Source organism: Gymnoscopelus microlampas (assembly GCF_963454915.1).
Source record: "Gymnoscopelus microlampas genome assembly, chromosome: 14".
In the NCBI taxonomy this organism is placed as follows: Eukaryota; Metazoa; Chordata; class Actinopteri; order Myctophiformes; family Myctophidae; genus Gymnoscopelus; species Gymnoscopelus microlampas.
The window spans coordinates 26,909,123-26,934,651 of NC_139951.1; the positions used below are offsets into that span (position 1 = coordinate 26,909,123).

Below are 25,529 nucleotides of genomic sequence, written 5' to 3' on the forward strand. Positions count from 1 at the left end.
TTGGATGGGAATCATTTGAAAAAATGCTTTTGATTTTAGTAAGAATATACAGTGTTGTACAGAGAATGTTTTTCTCTCTGTATTGAGTTATATATGGACAGTTATTGCCCTCTATTGGCAACAATCATGCATGACTAGAATATTGCATGATTTAACTTAAATTAGCTTTTTATATCTTAATTCTGTTATTTTGTAATGGTTTGAATGGATGTAAATATCAGATGTAAACTACTAAACACTGGAGCTCCATACAAACATTGTATAAAACAGCCAAATAATTCAATTGTACTGTACTGTCTGTGGTAACTGTACTGTACATTCATATGATTGACACATGGGCAAATAAAGCAGCGCTGGATGGTATGATTTAGGCAGGAACAAATGGCACACAAAAGCCACAAAAATCATTCATAACCGTACTAAAGGTATTATAATCTTTCATGTAAATATAAATTGCGTTATCTTTGATGAATAATACACTTTAAAGCCCCACATTACTGGGCATCTTGTCTTGTCATATATTTTATAACCTTGCAGGGGTCTTGGGAGAATATACAGTATATATTCACACTGCAGAATTATTCATTTATTCATTCATTCATTCATTCATTCATTCATTCATTCATTCATTCATTCATTCATTCATTCATTCATTCATTCATTCATTCATTCATTTATTTATTATAACCATTGAATATTCATAAACAACTGAGCTCAACATTTTAAGATAACACAACATTGCAAAACTAAAACAGGCTTCCCCACCCTTTATCTAAAGCAACACTGACAGGTCCCCTGTGGAGAGTATTTTAAAGACAATTGTCATGTCTTTGTGATGCATATTGAATGAATCAAAAGGGTCAGCGATCTGCATATGCATTGGGGAGAAACACTGTAAAACAAAGGAGAGGAATGAAAGAATTTGATGAATACAAAGATTAGATATGGTGATGATGCGCATAGACTACAAGCAAGATCTGAAAGAAGGGAATAAGCAGGACAGCATTTCCTTATTAGCCGGTCTGAGTCATTACTTATTACTTATTAGGCTACTTCAACATTGTGTTGAATGTTATTTATTACATGTTATTACAGTGTGATATGTATTGAAAATACCCCATGTACAAGCTCACAACAAGTCATGATGCCACGTGCTGTGAGCTTGTAGATCTGCTATTTTTTTCAATGGAAAGACTATTTGGATATCTTTTTTTGTAATTCTTAGGATTCCCAAAATAGGGTTTGCAGGCTGAAAGTGGTCAAACAAATTGCGAAGGGGAACGTGACAGTGTAACCAGATGGGACAACAGTAGTACCTTCAGCTATCCTCTTCTGTTTTGCATTGACATAGTTTAGTACATACCGGTTTGACCTCACTCCCTTGGTGGCTTATGTGTTCTCACTGTTTCTGTCAACCCACCCACCCGCCCACCCGTCATACCTTCCCTCCCTCTCTTTCCTTCCATTTTGAGAATCGAGCATTCTCCCACTTGACTCTGGCTCTTGCAGCAGTAGACTTCTGCAAACTCCACCGTGCCAACATGCCAGACTCAGAGATAGTAGTGCCAGCACCCTGCCTGGTCATCAAAGAGGATGTAGATAAATGGTGAGTTCTGACAGGGGTGAGCACTAGAGACTCTTATTAAGACAAGTATAGCTTTGTTTTTGTGTTGAAATATGTATTGAGACTCTATTTCAACTCACTCTGATCAATGTCCCATACAGATAATACAATGTTTATTACAATGTTGTTATGATATAGTATATTGTAATATATATTAGAATTATAGTGTGTGCTGCAATCACATACAAAAACACTGTGGTGACTATTAGTTCTAGACACCTCTGTACTAAGTGCTGTTTACAGTACAACCAAATGCTATCAAGGCTGATTCGCAGAGGTGAATCGTGTTTGGTTTGCCACTAAAGAAGGGATCTCAGAGTGGGTGTCTAGCCAGTCCTGGTCACAACTTATTCAGCTCTTTGCTTGACATGCAATTTATCCACATTGACTTCTCTGCGCTCATAATGTCTTTAAGACTCTGTGGGAAGATAATTAGCCACAGAGTCAGTAGAGATAATGGCATGGCTGTTAAGGGTTTCCTGTGACTCCACAATCCACATTATAATGTACTGTAGGACCCACTGGGATACCATCTATAGATAGTCCTTATAGTATGTGTGTATGTGTCATGTGGCATAGAGCTGAGGTTTAAAATAGGCTCTAACATGCATGACCTATTGCAGAGGCTTGGCACGTTTCATGTTGTTGGTTCATGTTACATGCACTCTTGCAGAAATGGACGTTTGGCCTTGGTCCATGTGCAGCAGTGGTCACCGTTAGTGGAGTTGCTGCCAAACTACATACGTCTATCTTGTATATTACCTAATACACATAGTTTATGTGGAAACACACTATTTATGTAAAATAAACTGAGACACCATTTGATTTGGAATCCACACACATTCATGCAACATCTAAAATAAACACTGATCATTTACAGTCATTTAATAGGTCTGGCAGTCTTGAACTGGAGCACGTATCTGGTCTGTATATCCAGACATGTGGTCAGTGCATGGGTAGTAAACACAGCCTCTTGTGTTTCAGTGTCAGGGAGAAAGGAGAAGAGGGCTGCAAAGATCTGATAGAGGCCTTCCAAGCGTGCATTAAGACCCTATCTGAGGGATCATGATCTGCAAACAAATGGATCTCAAGTGAATGTATGTTTGCCCTTTGATTTGCCCACAATGTTATCATTCATACTGTATGTGTAGAACGTTTTAGATACTGTATATACAACCACTGTGACTGACAACTGTCTTTTGAAGTTATATCACTGAAAAGCAAGGCTGTGTGAGGTATTCAAGAGACAACCAAGTTTAATGAATTAGAGACGAGTCAGACGACCTTGTTGGACTGTCATTGTGTCTGCTAAATTGGTCCACCATAGATTTTATCAGTAGATGCTTGTTCTTTGTTGTAAAATCTAGTTAACTGGAATTCTGTTTCATGGTGGATTTGAGATGTGCAGTTTTTGTATAATTACATATTACATGCTAGTACAATCTCATAATTTCATATTTTTGCTTTTCCAACGCAGCTTCACTTCCCAAATATCCTCTACCTTCCCATCGTTCCTTATACTGGACTGAACCATCTAAAACAAATGAATACTGTCTGTGCTATGTTAATGTCTTATTCATCAGTGTTCAAGTAATGATGTCCTAACAGATTCCACATTATGGGTGTACTATAAATGACGCTGAGATAATTATACATATTGTACAATAAAGACAAATGGTTTTTTTAAGTGTATAGCAATATTGAAATCCTGTCTTTTGTCTAGTAAGTCATTACTTTCAAACGATGTTGAGGTACATGAGCATGATACAAGTCCAATTGTATGTAACAAACAGAGTAAATAATGTAGGTTTTGGTTATTGTGTTAAATAATGATGTTTCAATGTGCTGCTGACTATTTGGAACTATCCATGGTGCTGACTGGTCAAGCGCTGCTATACCAAAAGCCGTTTTTCCATTACAGAAATAGACCAGTCCAGTCCCGCATTGACCAGACCAGAACCGCACAGCTTCAAAATGTCTTGCGTTTCCATTGCACAAAAGTCCCTACTGTGCAAATGTTTCATCCACCATAAATAAATGTCAAAAAATATATGGTTTCAAAAATGATACCTGAAATAAATAAACCTATTTTTATCTTTATCCATTTATTGATGAAAGTTTCTTCAGACCAAGGCATGAGCAGTAAATGGAATGACATACTGTAGAGACCACTATATCTACACGCACTGTGTGTGTGTGTGTGTGTGTGTGTGTGTGTGTGTGTGTGTGTGTGTGTGTGTGTGTGTGTGTGTGTGTGTGTGTGTGTGTGTGTGTGTGTGTGTGTGTGTGTGTGTGTGTGTGTGTGTGTGTGTGTGTGTGTGTGTGTGTGTGTGTTTCAATTTCAAAGGGGGCTTTGTATAAAACCAACATTTGCCATATTTTCAAGGGAAACATATGGTATCTTCACTTACTTAGCTACACTAATATCATTTCCTCTGTTAGCTGGGCATAGGAAAGCAAATTCTTTTTTTTTCTCTTTACGCTGAATTTGTTTTATACCAGCATTTAATTTTTTTCTGGAATCATACAAAGTTTTGACCCTGTGTCTCTCTCTCTCCATTGAAGTGTCCCTCTTTTGCTGTACGACTTCTTATTTTATTTGGTTTGAAGACTGGCAAATAGATTTTCTGTTTCCTCTTATCCTTTTTTCTTAAATCCTCTTTGGAAAATCTTTGAATTTCAGCTCTGCTGTATTCTGAGAACTATGGGAGGGTGGGATTGTCTGCATCATGGATGTCTGCTGGGAACCACAAGTGTGTCTTCTGTGGGACCCTTTCTCCACTTATTTAGTCTGGGACATCAGAAGTAGCTCAATATAATTCAGTGCTTGATAAAGGGATTGTGGCCTATTTAATGGTGCACAAAACTGAGCGATGGCCATAAATTGTAGAGCATTATATGGGTATGTAATGGCTCTGTTTCTCTATAACAAGCCAATTTAAAAGGACTCGTTAATCTTTGCTTAACCCTTACTTTAATACTTGCACTAAAGCCTATATAATCTCACTTTTCCATTCTGAACTCTGGTAATTGACATTACTTGCTTATGTTGGAGAAATGGAAAGGACACCAGGAAGAATATACAGTTCTGTAATTATGGTAGAAACGACCTGGAACAACAAGACAGCTGAATGGAATCCTTAATTTAAACAGAGATGGGAACATCACCAGGAATAACCTCCTCTGTCACTTTTGTGGATGGCAGAGCAGACCCTGAGGCTATCAGATCAAGTTCAAGAGGACTCCTAAATGAATGAAGACAGGCGTGAAAAATGTTTTTTTCATGATTCAAGTTAAATAAAATGGAGAAATATTGTTAGTTGTCTCATTAATCAATCTAAAATGTTTATTTTTTCATCTTTCCTTTTTTTTTTTTTTACTATACTTTTATATGACGGGCAAAACCATAGCAAATCGCACAGCTCTTAATTGATCAAAATCTTACATTTTCTGGCGAGAACATTTTATTCCCTTCCCTCTTCTCTCAGTTCTGCAACCTGTCTTTCAAATCTTGGCTCTGCTTGAGGGACAACCAAATTATTAATTTATTAGTATAGAATTTATAATTATATAACCCCTGACAAGTGATGTTCTTGGCGTTCTTTCCTAGAATAACTATTCCTCGCCGGTCTCTGCTCACGCACCAAAATGCATGCTGTGTTCCCTGCTGCTGGTCAGACTCATCAGTACTCTAGCCAGTTCCTTCTCCAACACCAGCATGCTTTCACCAGGAAGGTTCAGGAGGTAAACCTCCATGAACCTGGAAGGTATCCCTTCCCAGCGGCCCTGGTACAGTACTTGTTGCTTGAGGGCTTTGAGAAGACTTAAATATGCTCAAGTGTTTTCATTCTCAAGAGACAAAGCTTGCCCAGTGTGAACAAACATGTAGATGTCTCAATCACCATGCATATATTTCTGCTTTATAGCTGCCTCGTGCCTGTATGCAAATCAACCACTTATGCCCAGCTGAAGCTTGGCTTTGGGGAGTTATCTGCCCACACACATCATTTCAAATGGAGATTTTAGTGATATTTTCAAACAACTGTAGATGATGAATTAAAATGGCATACTTATCCTACTTTTATGAAATGGTGTCATCCCCACTGCAGTGTTTGAATTAGCATGCAGAAACCAGCTCACACAAACAATACTGATCAGTTCAAACACATTTCTTCCAGTATTTCAGTGGGCCCCAATTAAATACTAAATGCTTATTTCTCACTATTTTGACATGAGGCAAAACAGTTTCACCACAGTAGGCCCTAGTTCCAACCAGGACATGTGCTTGTATGTATAACCCCCCCATTGATTGATTGATTAAATACTTTATTAACAGTTTGCAAAAAGGTTACAGTGGTACGATTTTGCAATGATGCTAAAAGGATAACACAAAAAGCCATAGGGGCATGTTTCCATTGTGGTCCTGTGTATTCAATCCATCAAAAATCAATTGAGATTTAAGGCTTTCCTTTATTTGCTAAAATGTTTTACACTAGATGTATTATCATTTAAACTTCGCCATGTGGCAGAATAGAGACTCCTTGCCTGCAATGATGTATTGTGTACAAATCCTTCTGGATGCTTATTTTATAATATTGTGGGAGGTGTCCGCATAAATAAGACAACAGCGGGACTAGGCCTCTCACAATTATTACATAATCGTCTAATCACTTTTATTTGTGATAATTATTCTTGCATAATCGTTTCCATGTTGAAATTATGTTCTATGCATTTTTAAATATAAAAAAGCAGAAATAGCAGATCTACAAGCTTACAACGTGTCGTACTCGTAAGCTTGTAGATCAGCTATTTTTATTTTGTATAAAACTATTAAATATGTCAAAATGTCTATGTATATTTAATTATTTGTCATATCTGCCCTGTGCAATTCTTTATCACGAAGCCTAAAAGGCAGTCAGAAATAAAATTGTTATTCATAATGTTCCAGCGTTCAATGCCAAACACACAATTAAATCGTTAAATCGCAATTATTTGAGTGACAATTAATCGTCAACTTGAAATGTAATCGTGACAGCCCTATAGGAGGGAGCCGAGATGAATGCAGAGACAAGCTGAGAGAGAGAGGGCGTTAGTGAGTTCTCTCTAACGCTCTGCCAGCCCCTCTGCTATTCTCATAGACCGAAAAGTCTACTGCCGTTCGAGGTCTGCGTCTTTAGTAAAAAATAAACAAAACTACTTCGCTACCAACCAAAACAAAGGCTGTTTTGTGTTGTTGAAAGTCTATTCTCCAGGGTCGGAAACCTCTCAGGACCCCACCTTCTCTGTATAATACACTTTTTGGGCAGAAAATAAAATATGTCTGCCAGACGGAAATTATTGTATTTACTCCACTGCGCTCTGGTCAATATAAATTACCATTGACCAGATCTGTAGAGGGCGCAGTGGAGTCAATAAAATAATTTCCGTCTGGCGGACATATTCTATTTTCTGCCAAAAAAGTGTATTATACAGAGAAGGTGGGATCCTGAGAGACTTCCCACCCTGGAGAAAAGACTTTCAAAAACACAAAACAGCCTTTGTTTCGGTGAGCAGTAAAATAGTTGTGTTTATTTTTGACTAAAGACAGAGACCTCGCACGGCAGTGGAATTTTCGGTCTATGAGAATAGCAGTGGGCCTGGCAGGGCGTGTAAAGAGAACTCGCTAACGCTCTGGACCAGGGCTAAGAGAGGGCGGGGGTAGAGAGGAGAGGATGGAGAGAGGCAGTGGAGACCCGGATGCTGATGCGAATGAGACGGAGGAAGAGGAGAGAGAAAATATCGATTTACGGCAAGAAAAGCAAAAGGACTATAATAGAGACCGATCTTACTCAGCGTGAGGTGCAATCAGGATAAAATAACACTTGTGATTTGACTATAATCCGCAGCTTTTTTCCTTTCTTTTTTATCCCCCACCTGCACAAATCGCTGGAATCTTCTAGCCGGTGAGGGAGGACATCACGCCAAAGGGGAGAGCGAGGCGTAGAGAGAGCGAGAAGATGCTGTGATCCGCTACTTGCAGGGATATAGCAGGGAGGGAGGGGGAGGGTGCTACGGTAAAGATGGTTGTTTTGCAAGCAACACATCTTTCCTCGCAGAAAATCGCAACAATGTGGCTCAATGCCGGCGAAGCATCAGATCATTTCGCGATACAAAGAAACTTTAAGAGGTGTCGATTTTGACAGACGCTGAGTAGCCGTTGGATAGACGTATAGGCTAGGCTAATCCTGCTGTATTGGAGCAGTGGTCAGGCTAAAATAGCATGCTGTTCCACCTGTAAAAAAAATAGGCCTGGCACACTGAATAATATAATTTGTACAAATTTACAACAGTGATATCCAGCACATATATATATTTAACGTTTGATTGGTAGATAAGCCTTGCAAATACTAATACTAATAATCATAATTCTAATAATAAATAAATAACACTTCCTGGTAGATATAGCCTGAAATAGACAGGTTAAACCAATTTCTTCCTGGGCTGTGTTGCTTGTTAATCTTTGTATTGCCAGTGATATCCTATGAAATGTGAGTAATGCAAAATAAGCTATAGCGTGTCCAACATTTTGTCAGTCTTGTCATGCTTATGCTTGGAATAGTGTCAGTATTTAATGCATAACAGCCTAGTATTTGTGTTATCTCAGTTTCTCAGCATTTGCCTACCTCTATAACTGTATGCTATTTTATTTCAATATTATATAAGTTTGCTTCACGTCAATGCAAATGCCACAGATAATCCCATCATCAAAAAAGAAAAACAAATAGCCATTGAGGCATCAGGTTTAGATGAAGAACGCTCTGTCACTATTATCCCAAAGTTATGATTCAGGACAAGTTTGGGTTGTAGTTTTTTGCTTTGTTTTTACATATTCACCCAATAGTCTCAAAGTAGCGGTGTTACATGTAACCTATTTTTATCACTGAAGTATAGTCCTGCTTTTGAGTTCAGTTGTACTCCACTGTAACTTACTAGCTGCATAGAGTTGTCATAGTCGTTGCAATAACCATAGTGCAGTAGTAGTAGTGTATTGGCCTATAGTGAGAGCAGTATGAGTAAAGAACTGTCTCTAAGTCAGTCAGCTCAATATGTTGGGCCATATCGACTGGAAAAAACTCTGGGGAAAGGACAGACTGGTGAGTAAATCAATCAAATTGTTAAATTGATCTTTTGAGTATTTTTGATTAAAAAAAATAATGATATTGAAACTTCAATGTCTGAATTCCTAATTAATTGGTCTCTCTCTCCCCCTTTCTCTCTCTCTCTCTCTCTCTCTCTCTCTCTCTCTCTCTCTCTCTCTCTCTCTCTCTCTCTCTCTCTCTCTCCTCCCACTTTATATGTCATCTATCTTTTAGGTCTGGTCAAGCTTGGGGTCCATTGCATTACGGGTCAGAAGGTAGCAATCAAAATAGTCAACAGAGAGAAGCTGTCTGAGTCAGTTCTAATGAAGGTACGCTGTTGATTATGAAGTTGTGGATGGAACTATGTGTTGTGCCTCAGTGTAAACAACATAGCTTCACAATCTCTTTGTAGTTTATCAGAATTAGTAAATACCAGTGATCAGTGTCAGCAAGGAACATTATTATCCCCTATTAATTCCCCCCCATTCTCTCCTTCCATCTCTTCTACCTCTCTTCTTTCTGGACAGGTGGAGAGGGAGATTGCCATTCTTAAACTGATAGAACATCCGCATGTGTTGAAGCTGCATGATGTCTACGAGAATAACAAATATCTGTGAGTTCATTGCACATTCAGAGGTGCTGCAGGCTGCAGCATAGTCTGGTCTCAGTCTGTCCTATTGGCCATGTTCACGTGGCAGCCATTTTGCTCTTGCAACATATATACAGTATATATTATGATTACATATCATATAGTATGATGTACGTATGTAAATAATATGTTATATAGTATGGTGTAAGAGAAAAATGGTGACCCATGTTTATTGGTCAATTATTGTCTGGCCTACAAAGGAATGTTTGGAGAGTGGTCTCCAATGGATGCCAGGCAGGCTGCCATATTGGAAGAGTGACAAAAGGAAAGATTGTGAAGCCCAATTGGCTCTGTGCATAACTATAGCCAAGATAAAAAAAAAGAAAGACTCACCATCTCCGGTTTACTTCCTGTATCTGCGTGGAGTAGGTGGCCGCCTTTTTTAGGAGACCGGAAGCAGGTTGGAGTCTATTATATCCAATGCAATAGTGAACGTGAACACAGCTTCTGAACCATTCCTTAGCCCTATGGTCACTGAACTAAATATTGGACTTGATCGCCTCAAGCCACACAATATTCCCAATATTTTCATACTAAAATGGCTTTTTTTCAGAGAGACAAATCAGGAGAAAATCAACTTTATTATCGACCTTTCTCTATTCCCGCAATACACTCTTGCGGGATCTAGCACCAGTAAACATAGGACGTTTGCGAGATTTGCCGTTAGACCCCGGCACTCACTTAGGAGAGGTCATATTTAAGGTGTCATATTTGTTCCTGGTTCAAATCTGCTGCCGAGCCAACTAATTATGAGTTTATTATCAGTTATGCACAGTCCTCCCTCCCTCCCCCAAAATGAAGGAAATGCCTAATTTCTGTACGGCACTAAGGATTTTCAAATGACACTCAGAACGAGCGATTTATTTTGGTGTTTCTCTTTCAATATGGTGGCATCATGTCCTGTTACGAGCCATTGTCAGAACATGGCAGTGAGATGATATGTGTCAATAATACTTTAAGAATTTCAATAAACTCCTTGTATCACCCTGATGCTCTTGCTCTCCTTTTCTATTATCATTTCTCTCCATCTTGCAGGTCTCCTCGACATTTGTACTTAATTTTGATCCTTCTTAACCACTTTCATTCTGGTGTCCTTATTTCTACAAGCTCACAATGCGCCACGATGCGATGCATTGTGAGCTTGTAGATCGGCTATTTTTGCTATTTTTTAAAATAATTTTCCTCCTGTGTTTATTACTTCTGTCTGTCCCATTTCCACTCTCCATTTGAAAGTTGATTACAACATCATTGATTTAGAAACTAGCATATGGTTAATGATAAAGTAATTGATTTTGTGTGTGTGTGTGTGTGTGTGTGTGTGTGTGTGTGTGTGTGTGTGTGTGTGTGTGTGTGTGTGTGTGTGTGTGTGTGTGTGTGTGTGTGTGTGTGTCCACACACACACATTTTCCCCATGTAATGCAGGTACCTGGTGCTGGAACATGTGTCAGGAGGAGAGCTGTTCGATTACCTTGTGAAGAAAGGACGGCTGACTCCTAAAGAGGCCAGGAAGTTCTTCAGACAGATTATCTCTGCTCTTGACTTCTGTCACAGCCACTCCATCTGGTGAGTACACCCTAAAACCCCCAGTGTTCATGTCACTGTGAGAGTGTAAACATTTGGGTTGATTTGAACACTTTCAGAGTAAAATGAACACCAAGGATTTCACTGTGTGCTCTTGTTGTTTACCGACAGTTTGCAAGATGGGATCAGGGGACTAATAGAGGGCCTTGAGGGCATTCCACATCAAAATTAACACAGAATGCTCTTTATTTTCTGTTATGTGAATTCTCAAATCGTGACACATTTTCTCCATTAAAAACCCATTGACCACAATGTTTTTTTAGAAGGGATCCTCTGTAAAATGTGTCTATTTGGAGGTGTGAAAAAATGTAATTAATGTAAGGTCAATTACACAGACCACACCGAACATTAAATTAGATACTATGTCATTATATTGCACATGCCAAATAGGTAATATGAACTCTATTTACAGTGTTTGTACAAGCATACAAAGTTCATCATAGTGTCATTACTAATTTTCAGCCCGTAGTTGCACCAAAAATGCAACCCTGTACCAAAAATGATCTCAAATTCTGCCTAGCTAGTAGCTACCATTGTTTATTCATTAGTGTTGATGCAAACAACCCCAAATCCACCTTAGATTAGCTTAGCATGCTCTTCCATAGAGGAATAGAGGAAAAATAGTTTTCTACATTTACCTCTTCAAATGGAATACTGTCCTATACTAAGAATTATCTAATTATCTAAATCTAAATATTATGTTTCAAGCTTGGTTGAAGCAAGGCGCGACTAGAGAATTCTATAAGGAAGCTTGAGCCAATCATTCAAGCCCACACACAGTAAAATCCTCAGTGTAATGTATCCATTTATAACTAAGAGATTGTAGGCTACAAATGTAACCAAATGGACTAGTGTGTACCCAAATGGACCCGTAAGGGTTGTACAATCTCTGAATTAAATTGACTGTGTACCGCTGTAATATCTGAAAGGTAACCCGATTAGGAGTGTGGATTGGCAGGGGATTCGCCTTACCGTTTTGGCTTCAGTCTCTGCTTCAAGGGAGATATTGTGTACGTTAAATAGCCTGGTCCCAAGGTCAAACCGGGTGGTGTGGTGTTTTCTTCTGCTGTGCACGTACAGCCACAGGGACCTGAAGCCAGAGAACCTGCTCCTGGATGAGAAGAACAACATCCGTATTGCTGACTTTGGCATGGCCTCCCTACAGGTGGGGGACAGTCTGCTGGAGACCAGCTGTGGGTGAGTAACTGCCGCGCGCGTGTGTATTTGTAATTGTGTGTGTGTGTGTGTGTGTGTGTGTGTGCGTGTGTGTGCGCGTGTGCGAGCGTGTGCCTGTGTGCCTGTGTCTGTGCGTGTGCCAGTGCGTGAAAGGCAAAACGAGGGGAAGTAAAGGGTATGTGAGAGAGAGGGAGGCAGAGAAGTAGGTGACTGTGTACAGTATGCGCGAGTGCGTGCATGTATGTGAGCGCGTGTGTGATTGTGTGAGCGCGTGTGTTATTGTGTGTGCGCCTGCGTGCGTGTATGCGTGTGTGCATGTGTGAATTAATCTTTAGTATACATCATGACTCATGTTTTGCCTTGTGGGACTTGCAGTGTGTATATAAATACTGTACACGTCAGGCTTTTGGGTACTCGGCAAATTCTTCAGGTGTTGCCTTTGTGTGTATGTAGTGCCTCTCTGTTAACCCTTGCTTGTGATTCTCGTAGAAAGTCTGTCACATCTAAAACATTTCACATTTCTTTCCAGGTCACCACACTATGCGTGTCCTGAGGTTATACGGGTAAGTGACCAGCTCCTGTACAGTGTACTTGTAATTCTATTGTAAAAAATAATGAACACAATTCACAATTCTCTTCTCCTTCTTTTTTTACTACTCAAGCCCTATATACTTCATTGTACGCTGAATAGCAGAAATAGATTGTGTACAAGACCACAACATGTTATGATGTGATGTGTTGTGAGCTTATAGATACCGGTAGACAATCTTTTCCAGTTTTTTAAAACTTTGGACATTTTGTATAATCTTTTTGAATATTTTTTAAAATGTTCATCTATAACGACATGCCAAAAATAGGGATGCCAAGGTGAAAGTGGTTAAAATGTTTTTTGTTTTCTTTTAAGGCAGTAATTTTGCTTTATTTAGGAAAAGAGAGGGGGAAGGACTTGCAGTACAGGTCTCCAACAGGAATGGAACGTGGGACATTGGAATTATCGGGTCTGGTTATCTACCAGTCTGCCCCATTCTTAGAATGCAATTCATTTTTTTGTTAGTGTGTGATAATGTTTAATTTAGAAGTTAGCTGTTTTTCATATGTATTGCTGCTTTTGGTAGCAAAGTGGAAGAAGACTTACTATAGGCCTACTCCATGTGGGGCACATATAGATAATGAGATTTGCAGCATATGGGATTGAAACATTGCTTTCAACAGAGATTTGATTGAAAAGAAACCTTGGTGGGGCGCTCGGGTGGCGCAGTGGTAAAAGTCCCTGGCCACCTCCACGGAGGATGTGGGTTCGAATCTACCATGGTGCATCCGGCTTTGTTGGGCGTCTCTGCGAGCACAATTGGCCCTTGTTCGGGGGAGGGAATCTGGGCGGGCAGGGTGATATTGGTCATTGCATGTACTCCTACGGGCTGGGGCGGCACCTGTCAGCAGGGAATGTTGGCCAGGAGGAGTAGGACGAAGATCCTACGTCCTCCTGGTGGGGGCTCTGTGGCAACACAGAAATGTGTGTAAGGAAGAATGAATTCGTTTTTTAAGCGAGGTCCACTCTTCATTGTAAACAAACATGTCGGAACCCGTAAATCTTTTTACAATAACCTCCTTTTTCAGAAAGGAACCATAGAGGGTTGAAAAGGGTCTTAATGCTAATATCATAGATAAAAAGTAGGCTAATAATTATATATATATATTTATTAGCCTACTTTCTCTCTCTCTCTCTCTCTCTCTCTCTCTCTCTCTCTCTCTCTCTATATATATATATATATATATATATATATATATATATATCGAATATATATTAAAAGTAACGATTTCCTCTTCTTTTTGTCGTTGCCAGGAGAGCGGTAGAATGACACTTTAGTCATTATTTTAGTCTCAGATCTGTTAAAACAGCGAAGGCACAGCACTGCGCATATTGGCAAAAGACACACTTGGACCCGGAAGTTGTTCTGACGGGGAACATACGTCACGGCTTAACAACAGAATTGGCATAACGACTACATTTGGGAGAAAAAGGTCAAAAAAATTACTCTAAATTTAAAAAAAAGAAGAAAAGAAACCTTTGTGTTGGACAGACCGTGAAGGAACACCTCACCTTTTTTCAAACTTATGACCATGTATCGGTGTTCACTAATGCTTACAGTACTATGATACCATTTCTGTCTACTAGTGTGTACACAGTGTATCAGAGGTGGGCTGTGGAAAGATTTCCCATCGGCAGGGATTTTACTATGCAGCCTTTTCTTAGCCTGCCAAATAATGTGCTGCTCACGACAATGTATTATAAATTAATTAATATCTTTAAAATATATTTTTGAATAACCATTTCTGCTAAGCATTTAGCTAGCTAGGCTTTGACTAATTTGGTTTCCAGTAGGAGTTATACGACTGCACAGGCGAAATGGAAGTGGGGAAATGACATGGCATCCACTTAATTTTCTACTCACTTTCAGCTTCTGAAGTACAGACTGTTTGACAGAAGCATTTGAAAATTGTGAGAGCCAACACGTCTGCTTTGAGCCAACACGTCTGCTTTGAGTAACTACATTGTGGGATGTGGTTGAGAAAAGTAAAAATGTTCCTCTCCAGGAATGTGGCGCTGCCTTTAGGCTTTCAGATCATTAATTTGACAATGTGGGTGACTGACAATTCTTTCTTTCTGACAGGGGGAGAAATATGACGGACGGAGAGCAGATGTGTGGAGCTGTGGGGTCATCCTCTTCGCTCTGCTCGTGGTTAGTCAATTCAATTCAATTCAATTCAATTCAATTCAATTCAATTCAATTCAATTCAATTCAATTCAATTCAATTCAATTCAATTCAATTCAATTCAATTCAATTCAATTCAATTCAATTCAATTCAATTCAATTCAATTCAATTCAACGCATGCACGCACGCACGCCACACACAAACCTGGTCTCCAGCGCAAATGTTGGACGTTTTACCACTGAGTTAATAGCGCCTGCCTGCTCGCTCAGGGGAGAAATTGATTTCACAATCACCCCAACTATTTAAGTTATATTGTATTAACATACTCTACATGTCCATACATATCGGCCAAAATAACATTTTATTCTCTATTTCGTGTTATGTCCACTCCTTACTTGACCCCCCTCTACAGGGGGCCCTGCCATTTGATCATGACAACCTGCGGCAGCTCTTGGAGAAGGTGAAGAGTGGGGTGTTCCATATGCCTCATTTCATCCCCCCAGACTGCCAGGCCCTGCTGAAGGGCATGATCGAGGTCAACCCCGACAAGAGGCTCACGGTATGGGAGCCATGCTCACCCCATGTCTTAGTCACCTTTGTACACGCTCTCATTCTTGCTGGAGATTTTTTGTGCCAGGTGTTTTTTTTTCCAGTGGGGGAAGTAATGTGTTAGCATGATCAGGGGTGCACATAACTGGTGCGCAGGTGCGCATGCGCACCCAAAATAAAAAATGCGCACCACATCAGGCGACGCGAGGCGCTTTTGCGCACCAACAGCTGGGACAAGAATTTCCAAGCTTTTATTTTTTAGCAAAACTAAAAAATAAAAGCCTGGAGATCGAGGCTAGGAATTTACTTCCTGAAGCCACACTCACACAATCACTCTAAAGCACCCGTCGGCCCCATGTACAGCCATTAGGCACAGGGGTAGAGATATGACTCGCGTCGCCTCGCATCGCCTCGCATTGCCTCGCTGCGTGCACGCAGCCAGCAGCGGCTGTTAAGAGGCACTCGTCACCGAGATGAACGCACCGTAATGGTGCAAAATATGCCGTGAACGTCCCAATCTGGCGGATAAAATCAGCGCAGCAGCACAGGGCACCAACCTTGGGGGCTTTACCTAACAGCGAAAAGAGAAAAAAAAACGTCGAATGAGAAAAAAAAACGGCGAAAATCGGCGGAATTTAGAAGCAGAGCGTCCTTTTTTTCTCCCCTCCCCCCGTTGACAAAACTGCCCGGCGGGCACCGTGCTGACCCCCCCCCCCCCCCCCCCCCCCCTTGACAAAACGGGACAGGACCATGCGCACCAAGTCACATCTCCAGGTGCTCTTCTGCGTACCAGACCTAAAAAGTTATGTGCACCCCTGAGCATGATGCATGTCAGGGATTCTTTCCGAAATAGTTTGAGCCTGATACTGCATATCCCTGCTGTCGCCTGTCGGGCAGAAACCAGGTATGTCCAAAATATAAACTTTTCAGGAAATGAAAAAAAAAAACATGTTTTTAGAACAACACGATACTACCTCATCAAAGTTGGTATGGTGACTTTATACATTGTCAGATACTTGTATGTGTTCTTATATTATCATCACTTTACCCAAATCCTGCTCAAGTAAAGTTAGGAGGTTTTTGACCATTAATGTTTTTATTCCGTCTGACTTCATCATTCTAATCAATGATGGAAAAAACTGCTCCAAAGTTGGAGTTTGACCGACGGTTTGAGGATCCAATGGAGTGAGGAGGTTTAGTCAGAAGTGCTTTTAATACTTTTCATTGGTTCAATATTTGTAAAAGTCCACACACCAGACGTAAAGGGTGTTCAATAGCACTGATATATTTTAAAATTGTTCAAAAACTTGTGCACTGGTGTTGCGCACTGAAAATAGCCGATCTACAACCTCGGCTGCGATTTGTTGCGAGCTTGTGGATCATCTGCTATTTTCGGCACGCAACACCCGCACGCAACTAAGGAGAACTCAGATATCAGGTTTTCGGTAAACAACCACGACTTGAAATGCTATTATCAGGTTATTATTTCATTAATAATACTATCCTCATCTCTGGTGTCTTAAGAAGAGTTGTTTTTATAATAACCCATACCTGGCCTTACATTCTTGCCAGCAGTCATTATGTGGAAGGAGTTATCAGATTTGGAATAGGCTGTTCATTTTGGAGCAGAACTCTTGAGGGACAGTTAATTTATAAGGAACTTGGTGCACACAGACTCTTTTATATTCATCAGATTTGTTTGTTTATGACAGAATTAATAATCTTTGGTCATCGATCCATAACTATACATATACAATGTTATTGTTATGTTGTATTGGGGCATTGTCAGATGTCCCATGTATCCCCAAAAATGGGGGGAAAAAAAGGTTTTCCTTTTGGGGCAAATTATTTGTGTGATCGCTTTTTATAATTCCCTAACCAATACAACAAATTGTGAATTTACAAAGATATACTATAAATAAACAAAACAAAGGCCCGGGCCGTGGGGTGGTTTCTAGTGCAAGTAGAAAACAAAGGTTACTCCACGCAGCTCTGTGGCCATCTGGTTGTTAACAGACTGTAGCGACTAATGGCCCCATCTGCCCTCTGCCCTTCCAGCTCGACGCCATCCAGAAGCACGCCTGGTATATGTAAGTGCACATTCACGTTCATACACTTCGGAATGACTTTGGAATGAGAGCACATTTGAATTTGTTTATATGGGCATGTATTTGTTATGTGTTATGCATGTGTGTGTGTGTGTGTGTGTGTGTGTGTGTGTGTGTGTGTGTGTGTGTGTGTGTGTGTGTGTGTGTGTGTGTGTGTGTGTGTGTGTGTGTGTGTGTGTGTGTGTGACTGACTGAATGTGTGCTCACTTGTGAATTGCCCTGTTATATACTTCGGCTATTTGGAAATTGCAGATCTACAAGCTCACAACGCGTCATGTCGTGACGCATTGTGAGCTTGTAGATCTGCTGTTTTGGGAGGGGGAAAATGATCTTGAAAAATCTAGGAAAATGTTGAAATCTTTAGAAACATGTAAGATGTTTCACCTATAGTGACACTAAGGTGAAAGTGGTTAATTACCTGTGTATGTATATGCTTGCATTGCATCTTATTTGATTATTGTGTGTGTGTGTGTGTGTGTGTGTGTGTGTGTGTGTGTGTGTGTGTGTGTGTGTGTGTGTGTGTGTGTGTGTGTGGGTCCCAGGGGAGGCCGTAACGAGCCTTGCCCTGAGCAGCCCCCTCCCAGGCGAGTATGCGTGGGGAGGATCTTGTCTCTGTCAGATTTGGATACAGACGTTTTGGACAGCATGCACTCCTTGGGTTGCTTCAGAGACAGAGTGAAACTCACCCGTGACCTGCAATGTGAAGAGTAAGCATTTCGTTCAACTGTTTTATATCCTATATAGTCCTCTTTCGATAATGATTTCACCTTGCTTATTTTGTCCCCTCGCCTATTTGTACAGCATTGCTTGCTATATTGACTTCACGTCTGACTTACAGTATACTGTATCCGCTTGCTCATTGTGTCAAAATATCAAATATAGCAGACCTACAAGCTCAGTTGTGTTGTGTATTTTTGATGAGCGACACCGGCTCAAGTATAAATCAGGCCTAATGCCTTTACACCTTGGGTGTGACGAATAAATGATACGAAAATGCATTGGTTTATATTTTGCATGAAGCTATTCATATAGCCTAGTTGATGCTTCATTCAGACAGGTTGATGCCTTTGTTTGCGGTGAAAAATCGACCTCGTTCCCAATAAATATTACGTCGCCTTATTGGCATGCAATATTTGCATTCTGTGTGTATGTACTCATGACACAAACAACAGTTATATTCATCGCACGGGAAAAAAGACACCCTCTTGTGATTCTCCCATCTCTACGCCTCTCAGGGACAACCAGGAGAAGATGATCTACTACCTACTGCTGGACAGGAAGGAGCGCTACCCCAGCTACGAGGATGAGGATCTGCCTCCGCGCAATGACGTAGGTCAGTCATTAGGTGGCAGGCTGGAGCCTGTAGCCTCCCTCTGCACTTTCCACACCTTTCTTTTCGTTCAATGGTACACAGAAGATTTGATTTGGTGCAGAGAGGCAAAATATTTGCCAATTGCTGGGAAAACATTGTCAGACGCCGACTGTGTGTGTAATATGTATGGCGACAGTTTAGGATCAATTCAGTAACAAACAAAGAAAGCAAGGTGGTGGCTAACTCTTGTGACAACGTGGTAATGGCGTCCCTTAGCAGATCCCCCTAGGAAGCGTGTGGATTCTCCCATGCTGACGCGCCACGGCCGCTGTCGTCCAGAGAGGAAGAGTCTGGAGGTACTAAGCGTCACTGAACAGGGGTCTCCCACCCCGCCCCGCAGGGCCCTGGACACGGCCGCACACAGCCAGAGGTGTGTATGTCACACATGTGTACACATACCTTATACATCATCAGTGGTGGAAGTACTCAGATTTCTTACTTAAACGTAGGGTAAGTGATTTTCTTTTGTTAAAATAAGTGTTAAATGATAGTAATCATTGCTGTTCGTTCAGTAACAGGAGTCTCCCTGTCTCTACTCTTTATTAAACAGAAAATGCATTTTGAGGTCGGGATACCAATTTTATCCGATTAGGATAGAGAACTCAGGCGGGATACATATTAAACAGGTGAAATTGGAAGAGATGACACAAAGAAATGAGCAGACAAAATTGGAACTGGAACATTATAAGATTATGAAAAGCTGATAAATGGGTACTCTCTGCTGATTGGCTGAAATTTTGTCTCCTACCTGAAAAAATATTTTCTGTTTATTAAAGAGCTGGAGAGACAGAGAAACCCCTGTGACTGAACAAACACTCTATAGACGGGTTTCCTGTTAGTAAACATGAGAGGAATATGACCGCGCAGAGGAGGGGGAAGCCTATGGGTGCGTTTGGAAATTACGCACCGGAGCACACTCGCCTATTCGTTTGTATTGGCCAGTGCGCTCACTGCCGCTCAGGGCTGTATTTTCGAACGCGCCTTTCACCCGGGCATGCGCAGATTGCGCATTCTGCTCTGTGATGACGTCGCGCGGAAATCCGTCTATAGCAGTGATTACTATCAGAATAGTGCTTTAACATTTAAAAGATATCACTTACCCTACCTTTAAGAAAAGTAGCAATTCCACAATGTATAAATACTTTGCTACAAGTAAAAGTCCTGCATTCAAAATTTGCTCAAGCTCACAACGATCGGCTATTTTCGAAAACTATATGTTTTGTAATAATATTCTAAATCTGCAAAGTAAGCAGTATCTATAGCTGTCAAATAATTGTAGTGGAGTAAAAAGTACAACATTTGCCTCTGAGATGTATGCAAATATGGAAATACTCAAGTAGCTGATGTAAACGTACCACCAAAGTACTTGAGTAAATGCACTTAGTGACATTGCACCCCTGAACATCATAGAGCAAAGTAGAGGAGTATACTGTCATCTGGTTAATTACTGAATTATTTCTAAGCTTGATTCTTTTGACCATGTGTTCTCTGGTGACCCTCCCAGGTCTCGCTCTGTTAGTGGAGCATCCACTGGTCTCTCCTCCAGTCCTCTCAGCAGTCCCAGGGTAAGGGCCTGTTGGCCAGCCACTTCACATTGTCAACTGTTAACAGCATGTGACGTAAACATCTATGAAGCACTGCATGTGAAGGATTTAATGATTTCCCTTATTCTTGTAGCACTGTCGAATATTCAAAATGTTGCTGATTTGAAAATGCTTAACCGATGTGTGACTGCAACCTCCTGAGATATCCATCTGTCAAGCTTCTTTTTACATGCCATGACACCAGTTTTCCTGAGATAAATCTCGTCCCATCTGGAAGTTTCCTTGGCTTTTTCATCCTTTCTCTTCTCGTCTCCATTCACTTGCTTACAACGACATGCACCAATTATGTGTACAGTAGAGCAAAGTACCATTGGTATTAGAGAGAATCACAACTTCACTCGTTAGATTTTTGGCTGAACAATTTAATTCTACAGCTTACGGTCCACTGCTGCCCTACTTTGACTCAGTGGAACATCAAAACTGAACTGTCAATTTATAGTAACAAAGGGAACATCTACTGTAATTCTGCATTCTAATGCAAATGGCCGCTATCACTGAATACTTGTGTGAAGCGTGGAACTGACCACAGGGCCAAAATGAAGGATTTAATAGTCAGTTAGATCATAGAAAGTCTGTTTAAATTTCATTCTCCACAAGAATGCACTCTTTTGCCATGAACCATGACGCTCATCTCCATTCATCTTTCTCCACGTTCCATCCCCTCTCTTTCTTCTGTTCCATCTCTCCCATACCCCCGTCCCTCCCCCTCCCCGCCCAACCCCCCAGTCCTATCAGAGCCCCGTCTTCACGTTCAGCCAGTCAGACGTCACCTCCGCCAAAGCCAACCCCCACACAAAGGAGTCCAAATCCGGAAGCGCCACGGCCGCCACCCCCCGCTCGGCGAGGGCTCACGACAAGCCCAAATCCCCCCACAACCCCAAGACCCAGACTCTGCCCACCAAAGGCCCCACCGAACGACCCCACCTCCAGCCCATCAAGTCCCTGCCTCTCCACAACCCGCCTTCCCGCTCGCCCTCCCCTTCGCCGCTCCTCTCACCCATCCCTCGTTTCTTCTTCTTTCCATCGTCGTCCGTCCTCAAGTCTGTGACTAAGAGCTTCTACCCCACCTCTGCCCACTCTGTGCCGCAGGTTACCCCCCAGGGCTCTCCGCTGCCCACCCCCCTGGGCACCCCCGTGCACCACCCCCACCACCCTTCCTCCACCCCGCCCTCCTCCTCCTCGTCCTCGTCCTCTTCGCGGGCGGAGGGAGGGGGAGGGGTGGGCTCGCTGTCCCTGACCCCGCCCTCCAGCCCCGGGGGAGGAGGCGGCATGGCTGCCAGTAGCTCCGCCCACTGGAGGACCCGCCTCAACTCCTTCAAGAACAACCTGCTGGGCTCGCCTCGCTTCCACCGCCGCAAGCTGCAGGGTGAGACGGCCTGTCATGTTGACATTAGGGCTGCAACTATCCATTCATTTCTTTTTCCATTATTCGAATAATCGAGAGGCGCAAGAAACGAGAACAAATCGATGAACCACTTAAGCATTTTTTTTTACACTAATATAAAAATATACTATAGCAGAGCTTTAAGATTGGCTATTTTAAATATTTTAGAAAAAAACATCTTCATATAACTTAGTGTCTTTATATGCTATAAAGTGTCTTTATACAGTAACTGACTAAGTTATGGTAGTTATAATGTGCTGTTCCGCTGAGCTTACAATGCATTATAACCAGCACTTATAATACTTCATAAACAATATTATAAGTTGTCCTAAATGATTATAAACATTTATAAGTGAGTGTTATGAAGCCTTATAAGTGCATTATAACGCATTATAAATATTATGCGATTATGATGCATTATAGACCCAATCTTTATATAAAGTGTTACCAAACTACTCAGGCTTTAGGCAAATGAAAGCGTTTAGATGAAACACACATATCAATATGTCCTGTCTTTTAGTCCCCACGTCAGAGGACATGTCCAGCCTAACACCAGAGTCCAGCCCTGAGTAAGTAATGCATCTTCATGGACATAATTAAACCCTTGAGATAAAATACCGTTCAGGTGAGACTTGTGTACTGAGTGTACTGTGTGTGTGTGTGTGTGTGTGTGTGTGTGTGTGTGTGTGTGTGTGTGTGTGTGTGTGTGTGAGTGTGTGTGTGTGTGTGTGTGTGTGTGTGTGTGTGTGTGAGTGTGTGTGTGTGTGTGTGTGTGTGTGTGTGTGTGTGTGTGTGTGTGTGTGTGTGTGTGTGTGTGTGTGTGTGTGTGTGTGTGTGTGTGTGTGTGCGTGTGCGTGCGTGTGTGTGGGGGCATAGATGCATCTGTGTTTTTTTGTCATATGTGTTTTTCAATCTATACTGTATATAAATTATTTGTGTGCCATCTGTCACCCAGGCTGGCAAAGAAGTCGTGGTTCGGGAACTTCATCAGCTTGGAGAAAGAGGAGCAGATCTTTGTGGTGATCAGAGATAAACCTCTGAGCTCTGTCAAAGCTGACATCGTCCATGCCTTCCTGTCTGTGAGTATCTGCCTGTCCGTGTCTCATTCTACCACAGTATCACAGCTCACCACGTTGCAAGCACAATGCATGCCTCTCACCAGATCAATACCAAATAGGGATGCACGATATTGAAATATTGGAACATATCCGATAACGGCATGGCCAAATCGATTGATCGATACCGATACAGATATTGCAATACAAGTTTCCAGTAGGTTTTACCTTAGACCTGTTATACAGGACTCTGATTCTGGGTGAAGATGCAGACTTTTATTACCTGATTTATTAGGCCTGCTGATGCACAAAACAAAAAACATAAATGTAGTATTTTTACTTCAAACTTGTTTGCTTTTATTTGTTTAATAAAAGCTTCACATTCAAACATAAATATTATAAAGTAAAATACCGGCAAAAGATATCGGGATATTTAGCTGACACTGATTTTACCAATATTGCATTTACAAGGCTGAAATCAGCTGATACCGATATGAGGAACGATTTATCGTGCATCCTTAATAACAAATGTACTGGCACAAAAATTCACAGTGTCTCATATGTGCACCTCATTTCTGCTGCTATGTCTGTTTTAGTTTTCATGCACTTTATTTTTTTTACACTCACACTGACGGCTCGCTTGGCTTTCTTGTTCTCCCACCGACGGCTCACACTCTCTCTCTTCTCCTCACCCTCCACCCTTTGTCTCTCTATACTCACGTTGGCCCCCCATACCTCCTCTCCCGCCTCGTAAGTCTGTCGGTCTCTCTGCTTCTTTGTCGCCCCACCGAGCAGATCCCGTCGCTCAGCCACAGCGTCCTGTCCCAGACCAGCTTCCGGGCCGAGTACAAGTCCTCCGGAGGCCCCTCCGTCTTCCAGAAACCCGTCAAGTTTCAGGTGGACATCGCCTTCTCCGAGGGCGAGAGGGAGAGGGAGAGGGAGAGGGCAGAGAGAGAGGGCAGGAGGGAGACGGGCATCTACAGTGTGACGTTCACTCTAATATCAGGCAAGTAGGATGGAGATTTAGCCACTGGGAGGTATTGAATGACTATTACTGTAGTCCAATACAGAAGTGGTTCTCAAACTTAGGGGCCCAACGGTGCCTGGACTCGTTATTAAGGGTTGTGAGTAAATATCCAGTGTTTTAACCTTTCCTTGTTTGTTTTTGTGTGTGTTGTGCGCACATGTGTGTGTGTGTGTGTGTGTGTGTGTGTGTGTGTGTGTGTGTGTGTGTGTGTGTGTGTGTGTGTGTGTGTTTGTGTATACCCAGGTCCGAGTCGCAGGTTCAAGAGAGTGGTGGAGACAATTCAAGCCCAGCTTCTCAGCTCCCATGATCAACCTATGGTTCAGGCCATCTCTGGTGAGCCTTAACCCCCCTCCCCAACACACGTGCACACACACACACACACACACACACACACACACACACACACACACACTCACACACACACACACACACGCACATTTTCGAGGAGGCATGCCCTCATGCACGGGCTAAAGAGTGACTTTCCTGTCCTTCTCTCCTGACCCCTTCCCAGATGAGAAGAACGGCCGGCCCCATGGGACCCCCACCCGCCAGAATTCGCGGCGCTCCGAGGGTGGGGGCGACAGGTGCGAGTGGGGCGAGCGAGGGGATGCCGGAGGCATTGGAGGAAGTGGAGGAGTGCTGCAACGCAGAGGCTCGGGAAAGGAGAGAACCCGACTACTGTCCTCCAATGGAACCCAGTCCCAGCCTTAGGACAGAGGGAGAAGGAGGAGTCACACAAAATGTACTGGAAACAAGACAGTATGATTTCATCTCCCACTTACCCCTGAAAACCATGAGCTATGTCCTATTCCTCCTTGAGAAAAACAATGGAAGGTGCTTGACCATAGCAAGGACTGAGGAATCGCTTCTTTTTTTCCCCCCATTCATACTTTTGCTTTCAAATTGACCTTCTCTAAATCCTCCAGATCATGAGGATTCCTGCCCCCTTTTGAAAAGAAATGATACGGACTCACCCTTTAATGAAAAAATATATATCATAATAAGGATACATGAATGAGCAGTTTGATGTCCATCTTAGAATACAGCATCACAGATCAAACTAGGAATATTGAAGCGCTAACGTGCATGCCGGTTAGCAATTAGCTTGCTAAAGGACGCTAATGTGATCAGATAGGCTAGCCTACCATTTCATTGCAATACAGTTACTGAAACCAAAAAAGGAATAGTTATGTGAAGGTTCTCAAATTTAGTCCCCAAATTAACCTCATACCTAACTATTGAAGATGATACAGTTACTGATTCCACACTGGTATAAATAGAAACCATTCACTCTCAATATCCCAATAGACACACACTAAGAGTTGGCAACCTGCTACCACTTCAATGAATAAGCTGGAAAGTAAAACACACCAAAATAACCTGATTTGCTTGGGAGAAATGAATCCCCTCTTAAGGGAATTACAGCATTGTCTACAAGTTGAACTAAGTGAATGTGAAAAAATATTTTTTTATTTAGTTAAATACATATTTCTTTTGAGGATGTCAGCAGCAAAGCTATTGCAGCAAAGCTAGGAACTGAGAGCACCTGTGTCTCATATAACTATA

The 25,529-nt window shown here is 41.7% G+C and overlaps 1 protein-coding gene and 1 long non-coding RNA gene across 3 annotated transcripts; both read left to right on the forward strand.

The window, feature by feature from the left end:
• Positions 1-1,199: 1,199 nt before the first annotated feature.
• Positions 1,200-3,518, forward strand: LOC311060761. Its single transcript, XR_014602307.1, has 3 exons — positions 1,200-1,606; positions 2,609-2,721; positions 3,102-3,518. It is a non-coding gene; the product is annotated as an uncharacterized lncRNA (long non-coding RNA).
• A 5,154-nt stretch (positions 3,519-8,672) lies between these two features.
• On the forward strand, positions 8,673-25,050 carry LOC311060750 (serine/threonine-protein kinase BRSK2-like; the record flags this gene model as incomplete). 2 transcript variants are annotated; one of them, XM_084079062.1, is made up of 19 exons in its annotated part: positions 8,673-8,757; positions 8,977-9,071; positions 9,270-9,355; positions 10,814-10,954; positions 12,053-12,169; positions 12,678-12,711; positions 14,821-14,889; positions 15,277-15,423; positions 17,472-17,503; positions 18,064-18,228; positions 18,757-18,854; positions 19,113-19,263; positions 20,398-20,458; positions 21,587-21,863; positions 22,402-22,450; positions 22,837-22,960; positions 23,732-23,942; positions 24,207-24,296; positions 24,439-25,050. In XM_084079062.1, the coding sequence occupies 19 exons, from the start codon at positions 8,673-8,675 to the stop codon at positions 24,672-24,674; spliced, it is 2,268 nt and encodes a 755-aa protein (XP_083935188.1). In that variant the 3' UTR covers positions 24,675-25,050. The 2 variants fall into 2 exon arrangements, with proteins under 2 accessions (XP_083935188.1, XP_083935189.1); XM_084079063.1 differs by having other exon boundaries at positions 24,475-25,050.
• Positions 25,051-25,529: the final 479 nt, after the last annotated feature.